A 25,721-nucleotide genomic window follows, 5' to 3' on the forward strand; every position below is an offset into this window, starting at 1 on the left:
CCGCTGCTCCCTGAGCATAGTGGAGGCAGAGGCCCCAGCTGCAGCTGTCATTGTTTTCTTCACTGCCATACAATTAAAAAAAGCCATTTTCCCTAAGAATGTCCTTGATGAAGCAGTAAAAATCACTCATTTTATTAAATCTCAACCCTTGAATACACATCTGTCTAATCTCTGTGTGACAGAACAGGAGGTGTGTGGACAATGCCCCTGCTGGTTTTGGAGTTGGAGTGTAACCGCGAGGACATGCCCTTCTGCAATTATTTGAGTTGCTGTTGGACTGGCCGCTTTTTCATGGAACACCATAAAAGAATAATTGACAAACTACCAATATTTCTTATTAAATGAGCAAGGTTACCCTGTCACTTCAAGGAAAGCAACTAGCACTATTGCCAGTGATAAAATTTGAGCTTTCAAGTGAAGTCGGAATTTCAGAAAGCTTGTGTCTGCCACGATGCACCCGACAGCTTCCTAATACTTAAAAACTTCTGCTGAGATCATTGCTTATATTAATGAATGTGATGCTTTTGATAATATATAATAAACATTTGGAAGATCTGTGTAACTCAGTGAACCAGTATTGTCCAAATGACCAATGCGTGATGTTATAAAATCATGCCTGGGTGAAAGAGTCATTTGAAGTGCAAGATAGAGCAGTGGGTTTTAAAGTCATAAAGTACAGAAAGTTCACTGATATGGCTTCAGGTTCCACACTGCAACAAGCCTTTAGGGAGAAATGAAACACGTGTTGGGTTTGGGTGTTGTATTAAAGAGGAGTGTCCACAGTTATCTGAAAAGGCTTTTCAGATGCTCTTCTCTTCCCAGCAGCACCGCTGTGTGAGGTGGGGCTTTCTTCACACGCGTCAGCCGGAACAACCTATTGCAACAGGTGGAAGGCCGGCGCAGAGATGAGACTCCAGTCATTTTCCATTAAGCCTGACATTCAAGAGATTTGTGAAAATGCCAAACTGTGTCCCTCTTCTTGCTAATATTTTGCTGCTGCAGTTGTTTTGGAAACTATAGTTATTTTTCATAAAAAATGTTTTGGATGTTAATATGTATGTTGATTTTTGTAATTTTTAAGTGAATAAAGAAATATTCAAACATTTGCTGTTCTAATTTCAAGTATGGTAACTGTTGAGAGATATACCTGTACAGGCACAAGCTCTCGGGGGCCTCACTGATATCAAGATCATACAAGGGGGTGAGACCGCTGAGTCTGTGAACCCAGGCAGTGGGTGCTGTGGGATCAGCTTAAATCAGCCTCTTCTCTTTCCTGCATTTGTGTTTTATATTTGAGGAGGTTCATGTGTTTTGGAAGGCATGACCAAAAGTGGCAAAAATATCAAACATGTTAAGCATAAGGGGAAGGACCTGCCGTCTGAGGCTAGTTTGACCTTGTTGTCCTAATTTTAAATGTAAACATTTTTGGGAGGCTGTCTTAAAGTGTGGCCTGGATTTTCCTAGGAATAAGTGGAAACCACAGGAAGAAGTACCTCTTGCTTCTCCTGATTTCCTAGTTTGTCTAGTGCCTGACCAGTCATCTGTAGTCACATTCTGTCTCTTCTCCATTTCATCCTTTGCACGTTCCACCTTTACATCTCCCACCCCACACTGATTTGGAGGGAAAAAATAAGTAATTTTCCACATATCTTTGTTTACTTCATACTGGCTTTTAATTAGTTATTTTATTACTACACTTATATCCAGAAGGATCGAGTGATCCCCAGTTTCTTGGTAGTCTCCCTGTTTCTGGAGGTTCAGCTTTTTAACCAGGTACTACTTAGCCACTTCCTTAAATGGGAATGGAAGTTACTGTTGTGATTTTCATGGGTTGGGGACTTGACATGCCTACTCAGGTAGACCTCGGACTTCCACCTGGAGCCGTGCCAGATGAAGGGCAGTGGCTCTAGGGAGCTGGGATCGGGACGCGGGGCATGCTCTAGGACCTTGGTGACAGCGGTCCTTCCCCATCACTCTTGTCGTGTTCCAAGGGTCTCTTCTGTGTATTGCGCTCTGAGACTTGTGTTTAGGATCATTTCTCTCTTGTGCTTGTCAAGGGACCCTCCTGACCCTCAGAGTCATACATTCAGTTCATATTTTTGTCATCTATAATGTGAAGTTAGACTAGCACGAGGTGTCTTCCAGGGCCCTTCCAAGATGTGTAGGGGGTATGTCCGGCTTTTTACCAGTGACTCTTGGACTGAGTCTCTGTAGACTAATCGCTGTGCACGTATCTGATGGCTGGTTAATAATTCCAGTAGAGCAGAGTCAGGTCACTGCCCTGGGAGGTTAACATCCTACTGTATTCTACCTCCTGTGGAAATAAGCTCAACCAAATCAGACCCAATGTTAGGGTTTATTCAAGGGGTGATAGAAGAAACAGCTCTATGAAAAATGTCTGCCCTAAAAAACTGCTGGGAGAAAATCCCACATGTTGTGACGTCTCTGATGAGACGACCCAGTGGTGTTCTTGCAGTGACCCGCAGTGAGGACCCCAGTGTCCACACAGGGAGGCTCGTCGGCTATTTTTTCTTGCTGCCTTTTTTCATATAATGAAAGCCGAAAGTCTCTGACGTTTTCTTTTTTAACCTAGTAATTACTGCTAAAGCTAAGCTGTATGCTCAATTACAGTAGCTTTTCTTTTATTCCTGTTTTTCTTTTCTTTTTTTTTGTGAGGAAGATTAGCCCTGAGCTAACATCTATTGCCAATCCTCCTTTTTTTCCTGAGGAAGATTGGCCCTGGGCTAACATCCGTGCCCATCTTCCTCTACTTTATATGGGATGCTGCCACAGCGTGGCTTGACAGGCAGTGCGTCGGTGCGTGCCCGGGATCCGAACCCACGAACCCCGGGCCGCCGAAGCAGAGCACGTGCATTTAACCGCTGCACCACTGGGCTGGCCTCCTTTAATTCCTGTTTTAATGGCCCTATGGTTTTATTTTATGGGTGTTTGAAATCTTTAAAACTTAGCAGCGTTAAAAATAAATGTGAGGGCTGGCCCCGTGGCTTAGCGGTTAAGTGCGCGCGCTCCGCTGCTGGCGGCCCAGGTTCGGATCCTGGGTGCGCACCGGCGCACCGCTTCTCCAGCCATGCTGAGGCCGCGTCCCACATGCAGCAACTAGAAGGACGTGCAACTATGACGTACAACTATCTACGGGGACTTTGGGGGGCGGAGAAGGAGGAGGATTGGCAATAGATGTTATCTCAGAGCCGGTCTTCCTCAGCAAAAAGAGGAGGATTAGCATGGATGTTAGCTCAGGGCTGATCTTCCTCACAAAAAAAAAAAATAAATAAATGTGAAATCTGCATTTCAGCTGATAACAGCTGCTGGTGTCCATTGCTAACAACCGATGAGCAGCCTGTTATATTTTCACGGTTAACAACCAAATGCGTCATTCACGTGAAGTTCACAGTTGTAAACTAAATATATTTGTGACTTAATTATGGCGCAGTACTTATTGAACTCAGAACATAGACACAGAGAACTTTGAAGACCTTGGTCCATGGTTTTGAAGTAGAAATGCTGACCTTCATAGTTGTGCACCGTATATAACTGCAGTGGGTTCTACCACTAGATTATCACACTTGCATTCACTGAGTGTGCCAGATCCTATGCTAGGCAGTGAGCACAATGATGGAAATTCCTGCGCTAAGGAAGCTTATCCTCTAGTTGGGGAGACAGATGCTACGCCAAGTGAGTATTTAGCATATGTAGTAAGTTAGAGGGTAAGTGCTGGAGGTGGGTGCCGGTGGTGGGTTTTGAGTGGGTGTAGTCCAGTGCCATTGGAGCAGAGGCAGTGGGTGGTGGAGGGGCAGGTGGATGTCAGGGCGTAAGGGCCTTGAGCTGGGCATGTGTCTGCTGAGCTGGGGGGCCTCCTTGGATGGTCGAGTGAGAAGCAGTGAGGAGAGCCTGAGGGGCACTGGGAGAGGTGCTGGCTGGTCCGCAGCTGGCATCAGAGTGCCGGGTAAGCCATCTTGAGTAACAGGAAGCCTTTGGAGGGATTTGGACAGATGAGGGACACAGTCTGACATGTTTAACACTATCCCAGTAGCTTTTTAACTAGGTATTGGGAATAATTATGGGGCAAAGACAGAGCAGGAAGACTCACGTGGAGGGCAGGGCACGAATCCGGATGTGAGATGATGAGGCCAGAGTGCGAATAGTGAGAGAATTTGCCTACAGGTTGGATGGGAGAGAGAGAAGAACCAAGAAGGACTGAAGGTTTTTGGCCTGAGCAACTGGGTATTGCCATAAATTGAGATGGAAAGTCTGGGAGGAGCTGGTTGGTTGTAGGGTGGGTATTGGGTTCAGTTTGGGCACGTTAAAATTTGGACTAGACACCCAGGGGAGATGTCCAGGAGGCCGTTTGCTACGTGGATCTGGAGTTCACATGAGAGGTCTGAGTTGAAGGGTGAATCTGCGCCATCAGCATGTAGCTGGTGTTTCAGAACGATCGAGAGGAGGTCCAGCACCCAGCCCTGGGCTTCCACGTCAGGGAGATGACATGAACCTACAAAGACCATGCATCACCGGCAGAGCGGAGCCAGGCCAGGGAGGAGGACGGCTGTCGAGGAGGCAGGAGTGAGGCCTGGGCAGGTCCTGCGGTGGGCAGGGTAAGCGTGTGGAGAGTACCTGGATGGGGCAGTTTGGTGGGTGGAAAGCAAGAGTCTGGTTGAGCTGAGTTTAGAGAGAATGAGGAGGGGAAACAGAGACAGCATAGATAGGCCACTCTTTGGGGAATTGTGCCCTGTAGGGGAGCCAGAAGAATGGAGTTGCAGGGAGATGGGGAAATAGCAGTGAGATATATATTGGGAATAATCCAGGAGGCTGATGCTGAGAGACCAAGAAGAAGACTGCTCAAGTGTAGGCCCTGGCCATGAAGAGGGGCAGGCATGCGGCAGACAGGAGCAAGGCTGCTACAGGAGGGAAGGGGAAGCCAAGTTCACGGGAACTGATGGAGAGAGATCAAGATGGGCAACCGAACCCCAGGGAAGGAGGAACTGGAATTTTGGAAGGGGAGGAGAAAGTATGACCCAGTGGTCAGAAGGTTGGAAGCCCTCACAGAGCAGGGAAGGGCGAGTGGTGGCCATAGCGTCGGGTGCACGTGCAGGAGTGGTCATGGTTGTGGATACACACGCATTGTGGGCTGAGAGATGGGTTTAAGGCAGGGGTGAAGAAAGTTCCCTTATATTTATCAAGATTTGAGCAGTTGGCCTTGTCTATGTACTTATTACTTTGTTTTAGAAAAATAATTTCACAGGTGATAAATAATATGTGTTTATAGAAAACTCAACAATCCAGAAGGATGAAGGATGAAGGTCAGCTTGTGTTATCTATACTCTCCTTCCCTCATGGGTAACCTTCAGTTCAGTATGTGTCATTCCAGACCACTTGCGTGCCTGCCTGTCCACACACACACACACACACACACACACACACACACACACACCCCACGGGATCATATCATACTGTTCTGCCGTTTTCCTTTTACATTCCTTTCTGTGAGTACTGTACTCTGGAGGTCTTTCCATTTTGTTCGTGTAACTGGACTGGGCTCATACACATTAGTGGCTGCAGTGTTCACAGCATGGGCGGCTGTCACTCACTGTATCATTCCCCTGAGATTGAGCACCTGCCTTGTGGACTTTGGTTGGTGGCTCTTATGTGCACCCTGGAAGATGCTCTCTTCACAAGCTAGCTGTGGTTCTAACAAGTCATTGCTGTTAGAGACATTATTGAACACTAATCTCAGTCCAGCTGCTTTATTATGTTAAGACTGGACTATCTCCAGGACTTCTGAGAAATGGCAAATTTAATTTGCCAAGATGGCAACTGCGTGTATCGCTCTGTTCCAGTTTTCTTGGGCTTGTTGCCCTAGTTTTTTCTATTCAAACTTTCACTGTTAGCAGAATTTTAAATGACTCTTTATCCTGGCAACAGAATCATTTTGAGTAAACAACTTGGATAATGTGTGGTGTCCTCATTTGGAAGACGTTAGGATTCAGGATTTTATGGTGAGCTCAGAGTATTTTCTTAAGCCACTTGTAGAGCTTTTAGAAAGCAGGAAAAAGCTTGACCTGGGCACTTGAAAACTTTCCACAAGCCCTTTATGAGAGACCAGTATGAACCTGAAACCTTTGGACCCAGGGCCATCATGAATGGCCTGTCCTATCACTTAGGTTAAGTCTGGCTGCATGTGACAGATTCCAAAATACATTGTTTTAAAGCAGGTGGTTGGTTATTTTCCTTTCCTATAAGGAAGTCTGAGGCAGGCAGGCTAGGGACGTGTGGCAGCTCCATAGACGTGAGGGCTCCGGGATACTTCCTCCCTTCTTGTTCTTTGTGCCGCCGTCCTTACGCCTTCTGTCCATCCATATCCCTGGAGTCCAGCAGCAGGAGGGCAAGAAGAAGGGCTATGGCCTCATGCCAGCTCTCTTTTAACGAGGTGTCCTGGGAGCTGCCATGCACCACGTCTGTTCTCATATCCCATTGGCTGGAATTAGTCATGTGGCCACAGTGTGCTGCAGGAGAGGCTGGGGGGAGTCTGTCTGATGGCCACGTGTCCCTATAAATTAGGGCTTTTACAGTGAGCACCAGGGAGAGCAGGTACTGGGATAGGCAGCCAGCAATCCCTGGTGTTTGTGAAGCCTCTGAAACTTGGCAGACTTTTGTCTCTGTGCTTTTTTTCTGGAAAAAAAATTTTTTTTTATTAGATTCTGAAAGTCTCTGACTGTAAAACGTTTTAAATCCATCAATTCAAAGATCTGTTGGGTGGTATTCTCTGAGGACTACCACCTTCATTAAGAAATTTGGTGTATCCCTTTAGTCATCTTTGCATTTGGTACTTAAATTGGAAAAAGGAAGATCCAGTTTATGGCATAAGTAGCTTTGATCTTCAAATTGACCATCAGTTAATCTGTACTTAGAGGTCATCACCAGAGGACAGAGGGTTAGCACCTTATTTCCTTACACCTGTTAGGCCTGACAGGCCCTCCTAAATCAGTTCATGTAGGTTCTGCCTGCCTCTGAGTCCTGGAGGTTGAAGGTTGAACAAACTCCCAATGTTGAGCAGAGGGGCCAGGATTCAGTGACTATTACTGTATATAATTGAGGTTGGAATTGAGAATTTCCCCTGCAGTTTATGCCTAGATATTTAGTTGTATGACCATTTTTAAAAAGTGTGTTTTTTATTTTCAAAAGGTGATAAATGCACATGATAAAAAATGCAAATATTATAAAAGAGTGAAAAGGAAAATTTTCACTTTTCACCCCTTATGTCCCAGGGATATTTTGTGCATATCTAACATATTTCGTTAAAAAAAAAAAAAGTTATACACATCCTGTCCCATTTGTATTCATATAATCCTGCATCTTGAGAGTTTTTCCTTACAAAGATCTGCCTCATTCTTTTAAACAGTTGTTTGATATTCCATTGTTTATCTGTGTAATACTTTTTTTAACAACTCCCTGTTACTGTACATTTAGGTTGTATCCATTGTTTTGCTGTGAAAAGCAATACCTTAGTTGTTTTGGTTTTTTTTGATATGTAGATCTTGGCACAAATGTGTGAATCTGTGCGCTAGAAGGATTCCTGAATGGGAAGTGACAAGGTCAAGGCTGTGGCCAGCAGCATTTTGATAGCTTTTGCCTGTTGCTCATCAGTTACACCAGTTTACGCTCTGCCCAGAAGTGCGAGAGAGAGAGAGAGAGAGAGAGAGAGAGAGAGAGAGAGAGAGAGAGAGAGAGAGAGAGAGAGAGAGAGAGACAGAGAGAGAGACAGAGAGAGACAGAGAGAGAGAGAGAGACAGAGAGAGAGAGAGACAGAGAGACAGAGAGACAGAGAGAGAGACAGAGAGACAGAGAGAGATAGAGAGAGACAGAGAGACAGAGACAGAGAGAGAGACAGAGAGAGAGAGAGCGAGAGAGCTTATTTCGTCTGATACTCTTCCCGCACAGTGTGTCACACTTAGTGATTGTTGCCCATCTGATAGGTGGAAAATGGTGTTGCGTTTAAATTTGCGTTTTAAAAATTATGTGAGAGGTTGACTTCTTTTCATGTTTAAAAGCCTTGTGACTTTTTTTTCTGTGAATTCACTCTATTTCCTATGCTCATTTTTGATTAGGTTTATTGGTCTTTTTTCTATTGCTGTGAAAGAAGGAAATTAGTTCTTCAGTGTATGTGTAGCAAATATTGTTTTCCAGTTTGAGTTTTGCCTTTAAAAACCCATTTTATTAAATATAATGCAGGGCCGGCCCCGTGGCTTAGCGGTTAAGTGCGCGTGCTCCGCTGTTGGCGGACGGGGTTCGGATCCCGGGCGCGCACCGACACACTGCTTCTCCGGCCATGCTGAGGCCGTGTCCTACATACAGCAACTAGAAGGATGTGCAGCTATGACATACAGCTATCTACTGGGGCTTTGGGGGAAAAAAATAAATAAATAAAAATTATAAAAATAAATAAATAAAAAATAAATATAATGCAAATATAGAAAATTAGAGTTTTGCCTATTTTGTTGTTTTAAGTCACCTTTAATTTATAGGGACCTTTTGATCGCCCCTTACCTACATGAAGTTTATTTATGGATTAAATGGGATAATTTGTAGAGTTTCCCACGGTCTGGATTTTGATTTTGCTGTGTGTTTCCGTGGTGGTGTTGGGCATGTTCTTCTGACCTCTATATTTCCTGTAAATTAGTAGTATTAGAATTCTAGATACTTAATAACTTGGGCATTTTCATTTGTCAGTTTGTTTTGATAGCAGCAAGCTGACCTCATAGTTGGTGTTTCATTAAACAAGGCGGATCATGGGATCATGTTTAGTTTTGTTTGTGATGTTAACAGCCACTGAAGCTCCACCACTAAATTCTTAATTCCTCAGGGATGGCAAAACAAGGATCATTCCTTCCTCATTTCTTTGCTGTAATACTTCCATACAGAGAAACTTTTTATCACTTACTATTTGGTTTTTCAGTGGTACAATTTGTATAGAAAGTGTCAACTTAAAAGCAAATTTAGAGCCAGCCTTGATGGCCTAGCAGTTAAAGCTCGGTGTGTTCTGCTTCGGCGTCCCAGGTTCAGTTCCCAGGCACGGCACCACACCACTCGTCTGTCAGTAGCCATGCTGTGGTGGCAGCTCACAGAGAACTACTAGAAGGACTTACAACTAGAACATGCAACTATGTACAGGAGCTTTGGGGAGGGGGAAGAAAAAAGAGAGAGAGGAAGATTGGCAACAGATGTTAGCTCAGGGAAAATCTTTCCCAGCAAAAAGAAAAAAAAGCAAATTTAACAGTTATTTTATCCTCAAAATGAGTTTATTCAGGAATAGCCAAAAGAGAACAAAATTCAGGAAGAGAACAAAAGAGGGAGCTGCTTTTATAGAGAAAAGGAGGAATAGGGAGGGGCTGTTCTAAATGAAAGACCCTTGGAGGAGAGTAATGGTTCAGGATGGCAATGGCTTCTCACTGGCTGAGCTGCGGCATTTCTCATTGGCTGGGCTGTTGCTGGGTGGACAGAAATCTTCTTTCTGTAGTAAAGTAGTTTTACTTCCTGTGGAAGATGCAAATATTTCTCTCTTCCTGTTTGGAGTAATTGGTGATGTGTGATAGGGCCTGAGAGCTCCCCCTACAGGCCTTCCCTATCCAGTTTGGTTCAGGTTTCTTTTATTAATTTCCACAAAAGGTGGGATAAATGTTTGATTCCTTCTTTATTACCATTTTTAAAAAATTAAAGACTTAGGTGCCTAGCACCCTCCGAAGGTGACTTTTTTTGGTATCATTTTGAACTCATGAACTTAAAAATATTTCCCTGTAAATCCGTTACATTGTTAACCTTCTTGATGGTGGATATTTTCTATCTTTGGCCAGGAGGAGCTTCTTCAAGTTGGCCCCTAAGTCCTTTTGATACAATCCTAATGTCTTTGATAACTTCCTTACATCTGGCATAACAAGATGTTCTAGGCTCATCTTGCTTATTCCCTCCCTCAGCTCTGGAATCAGCCATTTCTCTGAGAAGTTGATTTCTTTTGGTGGGAGATGGTATTTCAGCTGCACAATCTGTGCTCTAGGGATGCACATTGCTGCTGGATTGACCACTGTTTCTACCCCTTTTTAGTGGACAGAGCTAGAGTGTATATATGAACACACACACACATGCACACGAGTTCGTATTTCCAATTCAAATCCACAGCTCGAAGGTGTTTACTCGACCTCTCCTTTCTGACCTTTGGATCTGCTTGTCCTTGTTCTGAAGGACATCAGGAATGATAGAATTGGAATAACTTGTAAAGTCCTCATTTGCACACAGAACATTCTCAGAAGGGAATTCCAACACTACCACTCAGTGTGATTATTGAAAATTGTTAAAGCTTGGTTTGTATATGTTCTCCCAATTTTTCTCCCCATTTTTAAACAGTAAAATTATAACTGCAGTGTCAGAGCCTATAGCTATTGCATACTATACTTTCTCCTTTATATTTTTCATTTAGTCTTAGTTCTACATGTAAATATAGGATGCTCACCACTAACCAGTTTTTATGTTCTCTCTTCTACTGATTTTAGTTTACTGCAGCTTGTTTTCCAGCAGTTTCCTCAGAAAGAGTTTGTGGGAATACTATTCTCTAAGTACTGTATGTTGATAAAAGTTTGCTGCCTTTATACTTGAGAGTCATTTTGTCTGGATATAAAAGCTCACATTTCTTTCTTTGAGTACCTTAAATATATTAATCTATTTTCTTCTATCATAATTTGATAACCAATTTTTTTTTCCCTTATAAGTCACCTGGTCTTTTTGCCTGAATGTCTAAAGGAATTTTTCTTTAAATAATATTTTTATTAGAGTATGTCTTGGTATTGGTTGTTCTGCTTTTTTTTTTCTCCCTAGGTTTGTGATGTGTCTTTTTTCATAAGTATCAAACACCGCCTCCTCACCCCCTTCCCCCGACGCTTTCTGGAGAGTTTTCTTGAATTACAGTTTTAATATTCTCTTTTGTTGCTTTGCTTTGGTTTTCTTCTTTAAAGTCTCCTATTATACATATGTTGGATCTTCTTTGCCTGTCACTATGCTACTTTTTCTTTCATTTTTTTTTATTCTTAAAATTTTCCTTCTTATTTGCTTAAGGCATAATTTATTGTGTTTATTTGCTCTTGGATTTCTTCTAGATTAGTCTTCCTTTCTGAAATTATTTTTCTTTTATTTCTGATCTTTTCTGAGTTCTGTTACTTCATTTCTGAGTTTTCCTATTGCTGGTTTATGGTTAATGTTATCATACATCATTTCCTTCATGTATTTTAGCTTGTTTTGAAATATTAGGAGAGTTTTCCTCTCTTTTGGGGACATGTCTTTCTAGCATGCTTTCGTTGTCTGTAGTGATGTTGTTTTGCTCCATATTCTCTTTCAAAATGTATTATCTTTGCATGACATTTGACCTTAATATTTTCTGTTATTCATTTTTATTTGGAATTAATTCTCCTGAATATTTAGAAGGGAGGCTTGACTTAGACTAGTTTTTCTAACTTCAGTGTTCTAGAGCTCTGTCTTATGTTGATTTTAGGAAGTTTTCAAAAGAAATGTAGCAGCTTATTTTCTGAGCTCCCCCAGCTCTGTTTTTCTCTCCTACTTTTGATTAGACTTTCATTTTCCTCTGTCTCTATTTTTCCCTGTCCTGTACATTTTGTGTTCTATTCCCAGTCATTTCTTTTCAGTGTATTTGGCCTAGAAGGGAGCTTTGGATGATTAGTTTTGAGAGTTCATGGGGCCCAGAATGTTCTAGGCCTTTGGGACATGACTGCAGACCCCCTTGTGTTTGTCTGCTGTTGGATTGTGCTCGCCTCCAGGTTTCAGCTGCTGTTTCCAGGGTGCCTCATTGCTTCTCTCTGCTCCCGCTTCACACCTGCTTCTTCCGTGACCATCTCATGGCTGTCAGTGGTTTGTCTCCACTCGCTTGGCATGTGGGCTTCGTTAGGACACCTTACCACTCCGTTTGTTGTAGATGTTGACCTGGATTTGGGTTTTGCCATCCCAGTTGCTCCACATGTTGTTTTTATGGGGGGATTTGGGGAGATTAAAAATCTTTGTCACTGCCATTTTTCGTAGTTGGATGTGTAAAGGGTCAGTCGTAGTGCCTCTGAGGTCCTTTGTTTTCCTCCCCACTGTTTGTCGTCAGTCTCTCTTCTTTGTTCAGGACAATTGATGTTTTCTCAATTCATTCAGTCTTGTGTGAAGTGTATAAACTGGGAATAAAAACACCCTTGCCATTTTGTTGATCACATGTTCAATCACACATTTAAGTAAAAATGTTGTGTTTACTCTATAAAGGAGGATTTAGAACAGGAGCTTGATTCCTCCTGCTACAAATTGTTGTCCCTAATAAATTCTGGAGCTGCTACCATTTAAGCTGTAGAATTTAAATCTGGACAAAAGAGACGAGGAACCCTGTTATTTATAGGATTTAAGAACGCGTGTGAAAACTGTGAATTTAATTTTATGCCTATTGGAACTTATCCCTTAATAGCAGCTGTCAGTAGACTCCTAGTTGAAACTAGATGATCTGAAAATTTTAATTCCCCTCCACCCTGCCCCATGGGAGTTGTGACTTGGGACAGTAAGCACTTACTGCTGAAAGGAACTGTGCTGGAGAGAGCTGAGTGCATGGTGTCTGTGCTCAAGGAGCATGTAGTCTAGCTGGGGAAAGAGAAATAATTTATCTTATAAACTTATTTTATAAATATTTATTTATAAATAATTAAAATATGAAGTATAATATGATAAAAATATTACGGTGACATGGATTCCTGAGTTCTCCAGGACATCCTGTTTTCACGTACTGTATTTAGAGCCCTGTGTTGATAGGTGATATTCGGGATGACATGGCTTCATTTTTGTTCTGGAAGATACGGTCTCTTTAGGCCTAATCAAAGTGTTTCAGGAGCTGGAAGAAAGTCACTGACTCTGTTCCAGACACGGTGCTAGCCTCGGGGACAACAACTCAAACCAGAGGTGGCCCCGGCCCTGGCAGGTGCAGTGGTGGTAGGGACGGCAGTGCTCCCAGGGTCGTGGCAGTGGGGTGGTGTTGCATTCAGGTCTGCGCTGGCAGAGGAGCTTAGCGGGAGGGTGGTTTGAGTAGCAGAAATGGAGTGTGCGGACAGCCTAGGGGTAAGGGTGGTTTGGGTCAAATTTGGGAGGCGGGGAGGTGTGTTATTGGTGGAGACCAGCAGTGTGGTGGTTTTTTGGGGATGAGGAGCAGGAGCTCCTGGGGTAAGACCCGGAGCGGGGGGCAGGCGAAGGATAGGGCGTGCTCTGTGGGCAGCAGGGGACCACTGGAGATGTGGCTTGGGGATCACGTGTTCAAACATTTTAGGAAGGGGACTTTGGAGGTGATGTGAGGGGTGGACTGATAGAGGCTGTGAGGTAGGGCCTAGTCTAGTGGTTAAGACAGGCAGTGAGCAGAGTTTTTGAGCTGTTTCTTAATTCTCAAAGAACGCTAACCTTTTGGTGGTTTGGGGCAACAAGAACCCTATATTAAAAACATCCACAGACATTTGATGTCCTCTAGAGTATTCATGGTTAGCAGTGTTCATCATTTCACAGGTCACAGTTATTAATCTCCCACTCTTCTGTCTTTGTCTTTGTTTTGTAGGCGACAGAAACCCAATCCTGCGTGAGTCTGGTTCTTGCTCCTTGACTGGCCACTCCCCTCTCGTTCTGGATGATGTCAGAACAGGATCTGGCGGATGTGGTGCAGATTGCAGTGGAAGACCTCAGTCCCGATCACCCAGGTACAGAGCTGTGGGACAGTAGGTGAACTGTGCTTCTCTCTATTCTTTAAAAATCCAACAGCGCTTCCACAAGTTTTCTTTCCTTTAAATAAAGAGAAAAAGAGATGCATGCTGTGTATGAGAAATGCAAATCTTAGAGTGTGTAAACAACATCGGCCCCTCCACCCATTCCCAGGTGGGTAGCCCTCGAGCACCCTCTCCGCTCTCCCCTCTTCTGACGTGTGCACAGGCACTTCCAGTCTCTGCTACCCCCTTCCTACCCCAACCCACGTAAGGTTCCACAACCCTCTTCCTTGCACCTTCCCCCTTTTAAAATGCACTGTTGTCCTGTTTGGTGGAAATCTTACCGTGCTGATATGTGCAAACTTCATTTTTTGACACCTGCGTGGTTCTCCGCTTGTGGGTGTTGCCTCATTTATTGAACTCTTCCCTCGTAGACGGCCACTTACATTGTTTACACTGGTTTTGTTTTAAATACGCCCCTGCAATAAAGATCCGTGCACGTATATCTTGGCAGATGTTTTTGTAGGGTAAGTTCCTAGAAGTAGAGTTGCTTTTTGTGTTCAAAATTTTGATAAGACACTGACAAATCTCCCAGAAGTGTTTTATTGTGTTCTTCTTCCATCGACTTTGGGTGAGAACAGCTTTTTTTTTTTTTTGCGTCTTATATTCTGTGAAGTTTGAAGTGACAAGCACACAGAGCATTTTGGTTGCTGGCTATTCTTTCTGGAAATGCAGAATTGAAATGCTGACTTTCTTTTTTTTCCCACAGGAAAGAGAATTTTTGGAAATCTCATAAGAAAGTATAATGATGTCTATCTTGTATGATCTATTTGAAAAATAGAAAAAGTTTATTTGGAAATTAGTTATGTTAGGGAAGGGGAGAGTAGTATAAATAATTTTGCGATTAAATGAGCAGTCACAAAGAAATGAAGGCGCTCTTTCAGGAATGCTATTCTTTAATCTGTTTTTCTCCTTATTTTGCTTCTGATTGGTTTATGAGAAGCACTGTCACCTGTTACCTGGCAGGCTCAAGAGCGTCAGATCACTGAACAAAGCTGGGGCATAGCAGTGTTGCTGTTGAGCCAGACTTTCTCCGTCACAGCTGACCAGTGTGTTTAGAGCTGGAACGTGTAGCCTTGACCTCGTTAGCACCACAGCCTAGATACCACTGAACTAAAAAAAACAGAAAAGCAGCAGCACTATTATTGTACATAATTTTAAAAATATCTGTTCATATTTTGGTAGGTGAATGACAGTTTCTTTAGAAAGCACGTATTGCAATGTTACAAAAGAAAAATGTTCCAGTTACATAAATTTTAAGCATTTTTAGAGCTATTAAAATTCTGACAGCTTACATCCCAAATAAATTTTCTCTTTCTCTCGATTAGTGCAAGGAAGGCTTAGAGGAATCATTTCCAATCTTGGTTTGTTCCGTCACTGTTCCTTAATTAACCAGCAACTACAATTTACTGTTTAATGAAAATCTACTGTGTGTGGGGATCTCTGAGGCCTTCATACACAGAAAGCGTGCAGTCTCTGACCCAGAGGATTGAGGGTCGCATGCACCCAGCAAATGCCATGGTGCATTACACACGTTTGCATCAGAGTGTGTTTAAGATCGAGATTATTTTTTCCTCATCTCTGAAATATGACCTTTGTAATATTTAAAAGTATAGTCAAACAAGTAGAAGAAATAAAAATTTCCCACAGTCCTAGTGATAGAACTGCTTTTAAGTTGTTGGCATGTATGTCCTTCCGTTTTTTTCCGATTTCTGTTTAAAGTAAAAATGTTTAGGTTCTTCTGATTTGCACGTGCTCACCACATGGTGGCACTTTACAGTCTGCACCTACCTAAGATTGGAACTCGCACCAAACCTGTCATTCCAGCTGGTTGTGATGGCTTTAAAATGAACATTGAGTTCTTTAGTCGAATTCTAAAAGTAATGCATGCAAAATTATACAAAGCAATGCAGCAAAGGGCAAAGAAGAAAATAAACTTGCAGTCCCACAGTCCTAGAAAGTCACTGCTGGAACCCTGGTGTGTGCACCTCTGTCGTCTACACGGGCACATTTCCTCTTACACATCTGCTTGCTGCCCTGGCTTACAGCCTTGAGGGACTTCACGCTGCCAAGTGGCACAGAGCAGTCTTTTCTGTAGTTACAGGAAACTAGCTGTGTGGCCCCGGGCAAGTCACTTAACTTTTCTGGACTTGTTTCTATTCAGCAAATTAGAAGGATTGGAATAATGATCGCTGGGGTCTTTCTCTGTCTTCCCAGTCTTGGTATAATTACCAGTTTCCAATAGGAGTAAATAGGTTTTGACTAAGGTTCTGAGAACCTGTGTTTTGCTAACCACAAACACTTACAAGCATGGATTTTTCTTTTTTCACTTAATGAGAATTGATTCACACCCATTTCTCTGGAGGTGGTTGAGGCGTTCCCTGCGGCAGGGTCCACGGCGTGTGATGCATAGCCCTTGGGTAAGCGGGTGCTTCTCGTTCCTGTTGGCCCTTGGTTGGTTTCTGCCAGGTAGAGCTTTGGGTAATTTACCTCCGGGAGATCAGTTTACTGCTCTTGCCTAGGACCTGTGAAAGGTTCGTGTTAGAGCCATAGGATTATTCAGTGTCTTTAAATTTTAGAGTTTTGCGATGAATCATCTAGTGTGTATAGGCTTAAAGGCATTGACACTCTTTTTTTTTAAATTGAGATCTTATTTGGAACCTCAGTACATACAGCCTGTTGAAGTGGAGCTGCTTTGACTGAGGTGGGGCGGGGACCACAGAGACCTGTGCACTGGTCTCCCCTGTGCTTGCCCCGACCCTCCCTTAGCAGTTGAGGAATCCAACGCTAGCAGCATGTGCTTTGCCCACATCTGTGGACAGCCTCGTGTGTAAGGGGCTGGGCTGTGATCTGCTCCGGGGGTAGCTTGCCACTGCTGGTGTCACAGTGTGAGGGAGTGTGAGTTCCGGCATCCACATGGGGCTGGATGGAAGGTGGATGGATTTCCCTAAGTGGAGGTGGCTGGGCAGTTGGTGGTTCAGGGAGCTTTAGGGGAAGGAGCTGGGACATGGCCAGGCAGCACTGTCCAAGTGAGGCAGGCATCGTCTGTCCACAGCAAGGTCATCCTGCTCGACTAGCGTGGGTGTGTTTGAAAGGTGGATGGATAAAACGCCACCAACTAGTGTGCATGCACCATAGTTTATGCTCCATTGGTGGATTCTCTCCCATAAGTCCTACAGTAACATGCTTCCGTGCATGTAGACACACACAATATCATAATACGCATGTTCTCTATATATACCTGTATAATCTATATTCTCAGATACTGGCACTCATTTCTGTAGAATAGATTCACACACTGCTGTTACTGTTAAAAAGTGAGTTAAAGCCATTAGCCGAGAGGGCTGGCCACGTTACATGGCTAAGTGGAGAGGAAAGATGCAGACAGATCTATTGATAGATGATGTTGGCCCTCCCATAGATGTCTGATAGGTTTGTGTCAACGTGTGAGCATGTGGAAGTAGATGAGGAGGATTCCACCAGGCAGTTAACATTGTTGCCTCAGGCGAGGAGGTGAGAGGGTAATAACCCTATAGGGAAATGGAGAAGTACCCATGGCGCCATGTTCAGTAGGAAATGTTGACTGTGGATTCTACCCACAGTTGCTCACGTGGACATGTGCGAGATAGACCGGGGCAAAGGATTGGGGTTTGCAGAGATGAGGTGATTGTGGACAGTTTTGGTCTTTGATTTTGTGGTTATCTTTAATATTGTTTTTGTAGTTAATTTTAGACAAGAGGAAGGCAGTTGGGACCATACTGTGGCAAGCCTTGAATTTGGTCTGAGTTGCTTTTCCAAGGGGAAGCCACGAAGATCAGTTGAAAGGTGCCGATGGGGAGGCATTGATTTCAGCAGCACTGTGGAGTAGCTTCTGTAGAACTTATCCTGTTACGTTTGAGACAGTTTGGATGACCAACACCTAAGAAAACATAATAACCACAGAGTGGTTTTGATTTTGAAATGAGGTTGCCAACAGACAAGACTTCAAGTTGGGAAGAAATCATTACTATTGATTAGGTTTTATTATGCTGAAATTCAAACAGGGTAGCCTAACAGAGCATTGAATGAGAAGCCTGCAGTTCTGGTGTTAGGATCAACTCAGTGGCACATTAGGGGCGTAATTTACCTGGTATCGCAGTTTTTCTTGAGATTAAGGAGATATCCTATTTTCTGCCTGACTGACAATTTTAAGTTAAAACCGTGCAAAGGTAAAATATGAAACAGGTTGCACCATTTCTCATTTAACCTTAAGGTGTCAGAACTGTTTACTATCTTAATATTAAAACTTCTGTAAAACTTGTATTAAAGTTTAAGTCTTTTGTTTCTGCCATTGGTTTTCAGTTGTACTGGAGAATCATGTCGTGACAGATGAAGATGAACCAGCTTTGAAACGCCAGCGACTAGAGATCAATTGCCAGGACCCCTCTATAAAGGTAAAAATACTAACATATCTCACTACTTAAATCTTAGTTTCCTAGGACTGCCATAACAAATTATCAAAAACTGGGGTGCTTAAAACAACATAAACTTATTCTGTCACAGTTCTGGACCTAGAAATCTGAAATCAAGATCGGCAGGGCCATGCTCCCCAGAGAGTCTCTAGGGGAGGATCCTTCCTGCCTCTTCCAGCTCCCGGGGGCTCCAGGCGTCCCTGGGCTTGTGGCCGCCTTGCTGCATCTCTGCCTCTGTCTTCACATGGCCTTCTCCCTGTGTGTCTGTCTGTTTCCCTTTCTCTTCTCTTCTACGGACATGGTTACTAAATTTAGGCCCACCCTAATCCACGAAGATCTTATTTTGAGATCCTTGACTTAATTACATCTACAAAGACTTTTTCCAAATATGACCACATTTATAGGTTCTGGGGATTAGGACGTGGATGCATTGTTTTTGGGAGTCACCGTTCAACCCCCTACAAAGTGTATAAAGCCATTTTTTCCCCTTGAAAAGTAAGAAGAATAAACATTAGATTGAGATGGCTGCCACATGAGGCATCTTCTTATAGACCCATAGACCTGTTCTGGACGGAAGGAAAGTGAACAATTAGTGTGGCTAATATTTCCCACTAGCGACGAAGTACTTCTGTACCTGTCATTTAAGTCTCCTAAATTTTAAAGTTTATTTCACGTGGTCTTGGAAACCACTGAGTCAGTCCATCAGTGATTTTGGATCTCTGGATTTACTTGTCTGGTCTGGTGTTTCCAGAGTTCTGGAGATAAATATCAGTGCATGTGAGAAGTTTAAGAAAGCCATGCAAATGAAAACCGAAGTAACTTTTCCTATAATTCCTCTATTTGTACAGGGCATCTGTCTAGAAATACTCAGTTCATGTTGTTAACAAGGAGGAGCAGTGTAAGTAAAGGGGTAGGGTCCCGTCAGTGCAGACGAAGGCCAGCCGTCGTCTTGCCCGTGTACTGAGGGCGTGGCCTGCTCTGAAGCTCCTCCGGGCCTCCTGCTTCCCCGGGGCTGGCCCCTTCCTTCTGATGTGTCCACTGCAGGCATTTTGCTCTTTTCAGTCAAGAGCGGAAGAGAAGAAATGCAAATTCTTCATTACTTTCAACTGCTGGCTCGCAAGCCAGCCTTGCTACTAAATTGAGCTTAACGAACTCGCTCTAACTAGCACTCAGAATCCTCGGATCACCTGGTAGGGCAGGCTTAGGGTGTTCATTGCACAGTAGAAGTCTTATTGGAATAGCATGCTTCCGTCTCTGTTCCTGTTGACTCACGGCAGGAATGGTGGCTGTGGGAAGTGAAGAGCTTCCCCGTCTGATTTGTGTATTTGATCCGTTTCTTGCGTTTGGAGTCATGTGTGTCACTGCTGCCTGTGATTAATTGGAGTTAGCAATTGGGACTTGACTCAGCAGTGACAATGAAACGGGAGGCTGCTCTGCACGTTGACCACTAGGTGGCAGGCTTGCTGTTCACAGTAGCACGGGAACCTCATTACCATGTGTCCACCTCAAGGCAGTTGGGAATAATGTGAACGTGCAGGGCCAGTGGTTTTCAGGCTGTTTTGATGATAGGTGTAATCTGTTTTCATAGTTAGAAAGATTTCACTAGTTTTATGTATAAATTTACTGGTAAATAGAATAGCATCCTAAAGACTACATAAAGTTTTTGTTATGTGGATTTAAGGTAACTAACAGTCACAACTACACATAGAAGTAGAGCTGGGATTGCGTTGTCCCATTTTTAATACAAAACATTGAGCTTCTTACTCAGATGTTCCTGGCTTATAACTAAAGAGCTGAAGTGTAGGGATGGTTCTGTTGGAACAGATACAGCTGAAATGAGGAAAGAGCTGTTTGGTGTTCCTTGGAATTGTCTCCTCCGAGTTCAAGATGTCCTTTCTGAAGTGTCTTTTTTCCCTTGCAGTCATTCCTGTACTCCATTAACCAGACCATATGCTTACGATTGGATAGCATTGAGGCCAAGCTGCAAGCTCTGGAGGCGACTTGTAAATCGTTAGAGGAGAAGCTGGATCTGGTCACGAACAAGCAGCACAGTCCCATCCAGGTCCCCATGGTGGCGGGCTCCCCTCTCGGCGCGACACAGACATGCAACAAAGTGCGATGGTAAGAACAGACAGAGGGGCCGGGCCACCCCCTTGCCAGGTTTGCGGCCTGGTGACTCGAGTTGCTCTGCACACGAGGGTCTCTGCCTCAGTGGCCTCCTGGCACCGACGTTAGTTAGGCCGAAACTGCACACACGACATCCTGCTGAACCACTCGAAGTCGTTGTCCACTTTCTTTTTGACATCAGTCAGTCTGGTGCATCTTTTCTTTGGAACTAACCCACCAAATCTTTGAAGATGTACATTTGTTTCTTTTCTATCTGGCTAGACTTTAGGTGTTTTTCTTCATATGCAGTATTTATAAATTGCACTTGAGTATATCAAACTTTCCATTCATATCTGTAGTTTTTACTTTGCCTGTTTTTCTTAACATTTAGAGCCTAGCTTTAGTGAGCTGTGCAGTAGTTTATGTACTGTTTGAATTGAGACTTCACGGAGAATTCAGTTAGATTGGAAGGACATCTCATAGTCTTTGCCCTGTTTATACACCCGTCAGTCTAGGGCACCCCGGTCAGATACTGGAGCTCCCGAGATGAGCGAGCTCTGGACAGCGCTTGCCATCGGTCCTCTTGGCATTTTCATCCTTTCCCACAACTGGCTACAAAGCAGTCATATTGGTGGCGGTGGCAAAATTTGTCTCTGTACTTGCTGAGAGCTTGCAGCATTTTCACTGAGGGCTCTTCTCTGTGGACCCACTGCTGCTTCCTGCCCTGTGTATCTGTGAGGAGGGAGGGCGGTGGCATGGTGGGCTGGGGGCCGTCGTGGTAGATGCAGAGGAGTGGGAGGCACAGTGAGCCGGATGGATGGCAGCTGGCCTTCTGCCAGCATCTGCTGGATTCCACCTGCTCTGGGGACAGGAGCAGCATTAGAGGCTTTGTGGACTTTTCAGGGGAGTGTGGGATTGAGGAAGGGTTCCTGGTTGGTTTTGGGATGCTCACAAACATTCTCCAAGTTCAAGATGACCACGTGTCCTTGTTTGTCTGGGACACCTGTGGATGACACCTGCTGTGTGGGCATAATTATTAGCGCCTCCTCTAACTCGCAGAATTGTCCTGCATGGCCCCCAACCCTGCTCTCCAGCTGGGGGTGGGGGACTCTGGGGCTCTCCATCCCCAGGGGTAGACCATGGTATTGCTCTGAGACAGAGCCTTTCCCCTGCATCTGTACTGTGTCCTCGCAGATCACCCAGGTATTTTCTCAACATTGTTGAGCTTGTCCTCTGTGCAGGCAGTGAGGCTTAGACTGATCAGACCCAATCCCTTTTTTTAAGAATAATTTTTTTTGGAATGCCTTCTTATCCTAAAATGCAGTGTTTAGAAAATATAATTTATAATTAAAAAATTAATGTAATGCCTTAACTGTAATGTAAGGAGAAATAAAAAGATAGTAGTGTATAATAAAATAACATGCGTTTTAATATGTAAGTGGTTGGATAAAATACACAAGGGGCAATGAATAGGCCAGATGCCTGAACCTTGTATGTCGAGTCCTGGATCAGGAGGGCTGTCACACTAGGGACTCAGATACCAGCTGGTGATGGAATATTACAAAATGATGAGCAATTCTTGGTGAAGTTTCAAATAAAGCAAAGTATACACTTTTCTAGACTTGAACAATAGTTGATTTCCTGGAAAATTCAAGTTATATTAAAACTATCCAAAAATATTTTGTGTATAAATGTAAAATGGAGTAAGATTCTGGGCTTAGAGAGTTAGAAGCATGTTTTTCCTTCATATGAATGGCTGGGACATTTGAAATTTGAGCAGGAAGATTTTTTGATAGATGAGACTGTGTCAATGCATTGAAGGATGTCTTAACCTCCTTGGCCTATACCTGCTAAATCCCAGTGGTCTCTCTTACCCTATGGTAATCAAATATGTCCCACTGGATTTCAAAACGTCCCCTGGACTCCTTCACTGAGAACTGTTGCTCTAAGGGATAAGAAAAGAGTGAATGACATGCTTCCTACCCATAAGTAAGAAGCCGGCATATTCTGAGGCTGGTCCTCCTTAGTGGTTTGTCACTTTTTATCTGTATTTGGAAGAGGTAATCTTCATGAGTCAGGGAGAGTGTTGAAAATCTACGCATTCAGATTCCACTGTGGATGATTTGTGATGCTTTCATCAGGGTCAGGTGGACGAGGACAACTGCAGTTGCAGCTGTGCTTGGACCTTGAGGACGACTTGTTTTGGGGTGCCTTCTGTATCTGGAGTGGGGCGTATTAGGTGGAGAACAGGCTTCTGCGTGCCACAAGTTATCCTGGTTTGAAACTGCTGGGTGACCTCAGCCAAGTCATAGTCGTGTTGAATCTCAGTTTCTAGTTTCCTCATCTTTAAGAAGAAGCCTCCGGGAAGGTAACCTGGGCCTGCTTTTGGGCTCCTTGGCATCAGGTTTCCCTTCCAGTTCTAATGATAAAACTGCCCCCCACACTCAATGCGGGTGGGCAGGGAGAGGTTGGCACTGCTTCTAGTGAGCTTGTCCCTCCTGGCTGGTGTGCCATGATCTTTTGGGTTTTGAGTTGTCAGATGATGGAGCTGCTCCCTTGAATGAAGGCATTTCCAGGCCGCAAGGAGCCACCGTCTTTGCGGCCTTCTCCAGCATGCCAGTGATTGCAGGGCTGTGGGGAGACACTGTTAGCAACTTTCCTGGTCAGAAATTCTACCATGCTTCCCTCTGCCAGGGGGAAGACTTTATCATTTAGAGACCTCTCTTGGATTTCTCTTTGTGTGTTAAAATAAAAGTAAAAAAGTGGTAAAATAAAAGTAGAGTTTTCTAATACTGACTCAGATGTATAATTTAGTTAATCCAAATCAGTTAGTTTTTCTGGTTTTAAAGAATCGTGTTGGTGAGATAAAATCAACCCATTATAGAATACACTTATTGTATATTGGCGTGAGGTTCATTAATACTGTTGATAAAACCATTACTTATTAAGTTAATGTAAGGTTAATAGAAGGAAGTTCTATATTCTAAAGTAGGAAGTTGCCAATGTGTGAACGCATCTAAGTAAATGAGAATTGTGTGTCTTAAATGTGGCTAGTAGAGCATAGAAGAGGAAAAGTCTCTAAAGACAATTAAACATTGGTTAATATTTTGAGTAATAAGGCAGTTCTACAGATTATTTATTTTGGGCCTCAGATATGTAAAATAAAAGTTAGAAGTATATAAGTCCTAGATTATTTTATATCCAAATCATATGCCTTTAAAAATAAGCTAAGATTCCTTAGGCCCACTTTTGTTTGTCATGAAAGATTTCTTGGGAAGTCTGTGTGTCACCTCCCAGGACAAATGCAGATGCTGTAAGGGTTTCTTCAGTTGTAGTCAGCCTCTGGATAGTGGGTGAGAGGCTGTCCACGGAAACGCCATGTGCCCTGCCGGTTGGAAAGGCTGCACGTGGCCTAGCGCCAGCCCCGCAGCTGTGGGGCACACTGAAATCCACTCACCCGTTGGTTATTTCTAATTAAAACTGGCCTGAACTAGGACATGCTGATTATCAGCTCTGAGTGTTGTTTATTTATTCTCTTTAATCCCTGGAGCACAGAAGGCAGTGGACTGCTGCCAACCTCAGCTGGCATTTTGGATCCAGATTTTCAGATTCTAGACCTGAATGAGATTCTTTAAATAAATTCAAGAAAAGAAGAAAAGAAAGAAAGAATGAAAACCTTTGTCTTTCATTTGTAATAAAAATGTGAGGTTACTTGGATGGGATTTCATCAACAATTGTGTTCTACTTGAGGAAAAGAAAAATGGACTTGAATTTCTTTTAGGTAGGTGCTTTTTTCTTCTTTGCAAGTGTACCGTAAATTTGGACTTGGCTTAATTGTAATTCTAGGTGTAGTGACTTGAAATTTTAACTCTAGAGCTGTTTTCATGTTGGTATTGGGAGGGGCAGACTGCTGAAGCGTTCTGGGCTGAGTTGCGGAAGTCTAGCTATAGTGGGCTCATCCTATAATGCCCGGCTGTGAGCATTTCAGGAAGGGCCCCCACTTTGCTATGTGGACTGAAGGGATCAAGTGTATGGGCAGGGACATTTATATAGATAAATGTAGAAATGACTTTTCTGCACTTCTTTGGGGCTAGACAAAGAGCTGTTTGAAGAGCGTACAGCAGGTAGGACATAGCTGAGCCTGGAGTGCTAGCTTGATGTGGGGTGCTGTTCTCGTCGCTGACTGAGGGAAGGCCAGTGTGACTGCACACAGGCAGTACACAGAGTGAGGGATGGCTACCTGCTCGTCCGGCAGTGTCTTGTAGAGCCAGACGATTTGATAAGTCACAGAGCAACTCATAACCCAAGTGTCTTGGGTTTATTTGTTGTCATTAACTAAACATATTAACTAACTAGAAAAATGCTATTTCTTATTTATTTATTTTTTTATTGTACATTATTGTTTGTCAGTTACCATATAAGTGCATCCTCTACCCCTTGTGCCCACCCCCCCTCACCCCCCTAGCCCCTGGTAACCACCAAACAGTCCTATCTGTCCGGAGATAAACCACTCCTGTGGTTTATCTTCCACATATTACTGAAATCATGCACTGTTTGTCTTTCTGTTTCTGGCTTATTTCACTTAACATAATACCCTCCAGGTCCATCCATGTTGTTGCAAATTGTTTCTTATTTTTAAAGCAATAGATTTTTATTTTTTTATGCACAGTTTCTTTATTTTTATTGAGATATAATGGACATATAACAGAATTTTATTTTTAAAAGCTTAAAATTTTTTTAGAGCTTAATGTGTCTTCTGTTTTAAAACAATTGTAGTACATCAGAGGCTTCTTTATAATACTCAAAATTAAAAATAAAGTGATTTATTTTAAAATTTTTCTTTTAGAGAGATGTGTCATGTAAGATGTATGGAGGGGGGAAATTTTCTTTCTTTTCTTCTCAACTTTTCCTCCTTTATTGACCCACAGAGAATTGAAATATTTGGTCAAAAAATTATTTAAATTCCCTCTGATGTGCTGGTTGCTGATTCTCTGTTTTATTTCCCAGGCGGTCTTTTGTTTCAAGTGTTGGATATTTGTGGAAAGACTGTCCTAGTGTTTTGAGCCCTCAGGGATTCTGGGGGGAGAGAGTTCTCCTCCTGAGCATCCCTGTTCCGTGCTGGAGCATGAGCCATCTTGGCCAGGTGATCAGTGTTCAGAGTGTTTCCAGTTTTGGGTCATTGACCTTCTCAGCCAAAATGTAGCATTTCACAGGCTTTAGAGTATGACACACTGAAGGTAAGCTTGTTTGAACTGTGAAGAAATGGTTTGGTCTCAGCCATGAGAGACTTGTTTAATTCTTTCCTTATAAATTTTGAAATTTTGAT

General features: G+C 43.3%; 1 protein-coding gene across 7 annotated transcripts in view; it reads left to right on the forward strand.

Annotated features, from left to right (window-relative positions):
- BANP (BTG3 associated nuclear protein) overlaps positions 1-25,721 on the forward strand; it is a 128,289-nt gene that overhangs the window by 15,098 nt on the left and 87,470 nt on the right. For all 7 annotated transcript variants that reach the window (XM_058528443.1, XM_058528446.1, XM_058528445.1 and 4 more), the window contains exons 2-4: positions 13,637-13,775; positions 18,180-18,271; positions 20,211-20,410. In XM_058528443.1, the coding sequence (XP_058384426.1) occupies positions 13,706-13,775; positions 18,180-18,271; positions 20,211-20,410 (362 nt within the window). In that variant the 5' untranslated portion in view covers positions 13,637-13,705. The remainder of the gene's footprint in view (positions 1-13,636; positions 13,776-18,179; positions 18,272-20,210; positions 20,411-25,721) is intronic.

Source organism: Diceros bicornis, chromosome 32 (assembly GCF_020826845.1).
Source record: "Diceros bicornis minor isolate mBicDic1 chromosome 32, mDicBic1.mat.cur, whole genome shotgun sequence".
Taxonomy (NCBI): domain Eukaryota; kingdom Metazoa; phylum Chordata; class Mammalia; order Perissodactyla; family Rhinocerotidae; genus Diceros; species Diceros bicornis.